Genomic DNA, 5,396 nt, shown 5'->3' with positions numbered 1-5,396 from the left:
AGCGGACATCGGTGGGGGCCTGAGACCTGTCAGGAGCATTGCCCGCAGCACCTAGCCCTCACCCTCCACCAGCAGTGCCCACTTCCCCACCCGGGGGCACCACAGACAACACTGTCACCTTCAGCTGGAGTCGTGGACCCTGAAAGGCTCGGATTTGGAACAGACCCTGACTTCCCAAACCCCAGCTGGGCCGTTCTCCTGCCAGGCCCACACCTGGCACCCCAGAGTGAACCTGGAGCTGTCGGGGTGGCGGCCTTCCTGCCCCCCATCCCCAAACCCCTCCCCTGGGGGCGCCGAGGGAGGCAGGGTCCTCTCCGAGCTGCCAGGAATTGACCCGGACGCTGTGCCGAGCGGCCCAGAGCCCAGGGGAGTCAAGCTCACAGGCTCCAGCCCTGGCAGCAGGCCCAGGGCTGAGGGCACTGGTGTGGGAGCATTTTAATGTGTTTTAAATACATAATCTAAGATTAGATGCTCATTCACATGACCTTTGTCCGTTCTTGCCTCGAGCCCTGCAGTGGGAGTTAATAAGTATTGGAGGAAATGGCAGCCAAGCGGAGCTTTGTACCAGGGGAGGTGGGGTCCTGTTTGCCCTCCGCTAATGGCACCCCATTTCCCTCCCACAGTCCTAGTCTATATGCTTAGTCACCACCAACTCCCCTAATGCCAGTGATGGTCTGGCGACATCCCCTGAAGCCAGAGCTGTTTCTTGCAGCAGCTTGTCTCAAGGATGGGCCAGGGCCTGGGGCCACACCCTGCGCGCTTTCAGAAAAATGCCCTGCAGTGATTCTCAAACGCTGGTCCCGGCCAGCAGCACCTGCGTCCCCCAAGACTTGTTGGAAATGCACATTTCCAGGCCCTGAGCCCTCCAGCATCAGCAGCACTGGGCGGGGACGGGGGCTGGGGGAAGGCAGCTGCTGCCTCACAAGCCCACCAGAAGATTCTGGCGTGGCCACTGTAATTTTGGTGAAGATGTTCGAAGGGTGGGAGCTGGGAGGCAGGGAAGACAGCTGCTAGAGAGACAGGACTTGAGCTCCCGCCCAGCCCCATGGGACCAGCTGGGTATCCCCCTGGGCCTGGGCCTCGCCTGGAGCCAGCATGGCAGCACATCCTTCCTCGCAGCTCAGCCGATGTGCACCCAGGCGAGCACTCTCACGTCTGAGTGCCTCCTCAAGGCCGCCTGTCAACCGCCCGCCCAGCAGTGATCCGGGGCATCCGGAGCAGCTGCGGGGGTCTGCGGCCTCTCCCGCTGAGTGGGAACTCGGAGTAATTTAAAATATGCCGGCGCCCCAGCTTCCTGGCAGCAAGGGGCCGAAATGACGTCGATGACAGTGCCCAACAGGCTTGCATCTGAGCACCAAGACATGTGGTGATTACAAAAGGCACACAGTAACAGACGACAGACATGGGAACTGTTACCGGCCTTGCTTACCTGCTTCAGTCATCAGTTCCACCGGAGGCTGCAGTCACGGCATCAAGAGAAGGCGGGGCCTCGGGAGGGCAGCCCCTGGAGGGTGAGGAGACCCCCAGGGCAAAGGTGTCCCTGGGGACCAAGGCCCTGACCACCACGCCTTGTAGCCCACCACCGTGTCAGACGTAACCGTGGGGCGGGAGGAGGTGACAGAAGCACGTGGCTTCGTTTGACAGGTGGTGGAGGCAGGCCCTCTGCAGACCCTGGACCAGGAAGATGAAACATCGGTGGAGTTGAGTGACATGACTGGGGTGTCCTGCTTGGGGCGCAGGAGAAGGGAGAAGGCAGGCTCTGAGCTGGGAAGAGCCACCCGAGAAGGGGAAGCCATCGGGAGGCGGCCTCCACGAAGCCCCCCAGGCCGATCGCAGAGCGAGCGGCTGCTGGGCTGCTCTCCGGCGCCGCTCAGTGGTCGCCTGGGCTCAGAGCCCACAACGCACAACTAAGTGCAAAACTATGTGAGCGATGTTCGTTTTCCTGGAGGGACCACGGAGAGCCCCCACAGACCATCGCCGACGTGGGCCTCTGTCCCCCCACCCCTACCCTGGCCCATGACCCTGAGATGGCACGGACTCCCTGGCAGCCCAGTCCACGCAGGGGCAGGCGGGCCTCTGCAGCTGCCTCCCTCACACCACCCTACTGACCCCACTGCACGTTCCTGCGGTAGTTCTTAGCCCGTCTGTGAATGGAAAGGCTGAGGCAGGAAGTGACATGGCTGCCCAAGGGAGAAAGGGGAGCTGGGGTTTGAACCCAGGAATCTGTGATCACTGCAGTCACATGTCAAACGGGCAGGATGCGGTAGGTCACAGGGGAAAGGAGGCTGAGAGCCATGGGTAGTGACACTTGAAATGAACCACGAAACACAATATTAAACAATATTTAAATAAGAGTAAACCTCCAGAGAAATGCCCTGGTGCCTGGTGGCCGGCGCTCCTCCGAGGCCCACGCCCTGCAGGCTGTAGCCCTGCGAGCTCCCACCAGGCCCCCGCGGCACAGGCAGGTCTGAGGCTCTGCACCCACCTGCTCCCCACTCAGCCGAGGGAGGGGCCGGCGGGAGGCCCTGCTCCTGCAGCTCCCAGGCGGTTTCCGGGAGCTGCCCACCACACGACACGCCCAGCACCCAGCAGGCGGGACCAGTTCCTGTCGGGAGACAGAGCCTCCAGGACGGAGCCCCGCCTTCTTCCCAGCCGCCGCCAGGCCACCCCAGAGCAGGGCGAGGAGAAAGATGCCCCAGCAGGACACGGAATTAAGCGCCATTTATTCTAGGGCAAACTCAAAAGGGTTCTTTTATTTTTTATTTTTTAGCAAATCCTACATTATTAACAAAAGAGTCTGTACATTTGCATGATACACTAGAGAGTGAAACGTGAAAAAGCCCCCCCAAATAAAACCAAAAAACAGAAACCCAACCGGGGGGTGTGGGACCATGCGTGCACACAGCGCTGACCGAACATTTGGTGGCCGGTATCTTTTAGAGCATTTTCTTTTCACTTCCAAACGTCACTGCCAGCAAAGTCCTGCGGGTTCTACAAAGTTCCTGCTTGCTGTTCTTTGATGTGTGTTATGTTTGATAAATAAAGGGCGGCAGGGAGAGAAGATGAGGAAACCCCGCTGCATCAGCTGCAGGGGGTGTTGGAAGCGAGTGCTGGGCCAGAGCGGAGTGTCCTTGAGGAGCCGCCTCGCTGGCAGAAAGCGGGGCCTGGCAGGTTCAGTGAGAACGCTTCAGAACTGCGCGGCTTAAGCAAACGCTGGGGGTGCAGGGGCAGGAGGGACAGACGACAGCGCCGAGTCAGAAAGACCAAGACCCAGGCCCGAGAGGAGCCCCTGGAGAAGCTTCCGCAGGCCCGGGAGCCGCGGGCAGCCGGGCGGCACCGGGCACTGCGCGGACACTGGCGCGAGGGCGGCAGCCTTTGGCCAGGCACAGAAGCAACACCCGGGGTCCGCCAGAGGCCCCCCTCAGCTGTCCCTCCATCCCGCCCCGTGATCCACTTCTCAGCAGGTCTCAACATACAACTTAAAGAGGCACAGCTGACCCTTTCATGGCGTCGGCTGGGGTGGGGGGGGAGGGAACCTGCCCTACACAGCCACGTCCAGGACGCAGGACGCTAAGATGAAAGAGAAACACAGGCCGCCACACCCGCTCATCAGAGCACTCCCTCCCCGTCGTGTGTGGGGGGGAGGGGTGGAGGGCGCCCCCCACGCTGCCCCGCGTGCCCTCAGCGCTGGACACTGCATGGCTCTTTCACTCCTGCTGTTGTGAGGACGCAAAACAGGCCTTGCTCCTTTACATTCAATGCCAGTAAGATTCTACACGAAAGCTGGAAGGGACCAAATACTGATTGTAATAAATATGTGTGGCCTCCTCGCCCTGACGGGAGCCTACGAGGGGCGGGAAGGTCTGAGAGGCACCGCGGCTGCTCTGCGGCTCGGACGGCACCGCCATTAGCTGTGCGTGGAGACGTCGGAGGAGGAGCTGCTGTTGCTGTTCGTGGTCTGCGCCCTCTTGATGTACAAGTTCAGCAGCTTCATCTGCAGGGACAGAGGCTGGGTTAGCAGGAGGCAAGGCAGGCGGGAATGGAAAACAGGAAAAAACCGGCGCCCGTTCACTGAGGGACTCATTACACAAACAGTTACTGAGTGTCGATGCCTCATTCCACGCCTGCCTGGGCCAGAGACCCGGAGGAGAGAATGCAATGGGCTACTACAAAGCAGGGCCCCTTGGACAAGGCACACGCAGGACAGACCCCCCACCTGACGGCGCCTGCAGCCAGCAGCTCCGTCCGCGCTGGCGGGAAGCAGGGCAGAGCCCAGGCGCCACAGGGATAAGGTAGCTCAGCCACGGTGAGGGGGCGTCACACCTCCTCTCCCCCCACTTCAGCCAGAGCCCACGCAGCACTGCGCATCGCAGACCCCGCCCGGCCGCCTCCACGCGGGCTCTCCCAGCTGCTCACTTGGAGGCAGTCCTGTCTCCCTTGCTGCTCCGTGGCACTTTATCCCGTGGCACATGCCGCCTCCTGCTACAGGTAGCAGTGGACTCCCCGCTGCTTCCAGCAAACAGACCTCCCCGACACCAGACACCGCGTCACACAGCAGCCCCTCCCACGGGCTGCTCTCCAAGGGCCCCTGGAGAGGGGCTGGGTGAGCTGTGTGGTGCGCCAGAGGAAGGGCCCTCTGACCACCAGGAGGAAGAGGCACAGTAGCCACAGAGCTCCCAGCAGGGGCGCCACCTCCCTGCCTGCCCCGCCCCAGGTGCTCTCCGCCATAAGCACTCGAGACTGAAACCCCTGTGGTGGGCTCTCCACACAGGGCGTCTGGGCGGGCATCCTGGAGCTGCCTTTGCCCACGTCCATGCCTGCCTTGCTTTCCTCTTTCCCCCGGCAGCGGCTAGGCCAGTGGTTCTCAACCCTGGCGGCACATTAGAATCACCTGGGACTCTTTTTAAAATCCTGATTTCTGGGCCTCATCTTCCAGAAATTCTGTTTCTTTGTTATGGGGTGAGGCCACATTAGTAACAACAACCAAGGATACTCCACCCAGCAAAGCTCACATTTAGAAATGAAGGTCAGATAAAGAGCTTAATGACAAGAAAAAGCTAAAGGAGTTCATCCCCACCAATAAGTATTACATGAAATGTAGAAGGGTATTCTTTAAGAGGAAGGAGAAGAAAGAAAAAAGATAAAAAATATGAACAATAAAATGGCAATAAACACATATCTATCAACAAGTGTATCTACAAATCAAAATAAATACTACCCAAAGCAATCTATAGATTCAATGCAATCCCCATTAAATTACCAACGGCATATTTCATAAATCTAGAACGAACGCTCCAAAAATTCACCTGGAATATAAAAAAAGACCCCGAATAGCTGCAGCAATCCTGAGAAAGAAGAACAAAGTAGGTGGGATCTCAATACCAGATATCAAACTG

General features: G+C 59.1%; 1 protein-coding gene across 15 annotated transcripts in view; it reads right to left on the bottom strand.

The window, feature by feature from the left end:
• Window positions 1-2,725: 2,725 nt before the first annotated feature.
• LOC102768505 (CLIP-associating protein 1) overlaps window positions 2,726-5,396 on the bottom strand; it is a 138,951-nt gene continuing 136,280 nt past the window's right edge. For all 15 annotated transcript variants that reach the window (XM_015572489.1, XM_015572491.1, XM_015572490.1 and 12 more), the window contains one exon: window positions 2,726-3,994. In XM_015572489.1, coding sequence (XP_015427975.1) covers window positions 3,908-3,994 — 87 coding nt within the window. In that variant the 3' untranslated portion in view covers window positions 2,726-3,907. The remainder of the gene's footprint in view (window positions 3,995-5,396) is intronic.

Source organism: Myotis davidii, unplaced genomic scaffold (assembly GCF_000327345.1).
Source record: "Myotis davidii unplaced genomic scaffold, ASM32734v1 scaffold249, whole genome shotgun sequence".
Classification (NCBI taxonomy): domain Eukaryota; kingdom Metazoa; phylum Chordata; class Mammalia; order Chiroptera; family Vespertilionidae; genus Myotis; species Myotis davidii.
Note: the sequence above shows the minus strand (reverse complement) of the source record. Positions and strands in the feature narration are given on the sequence as shown.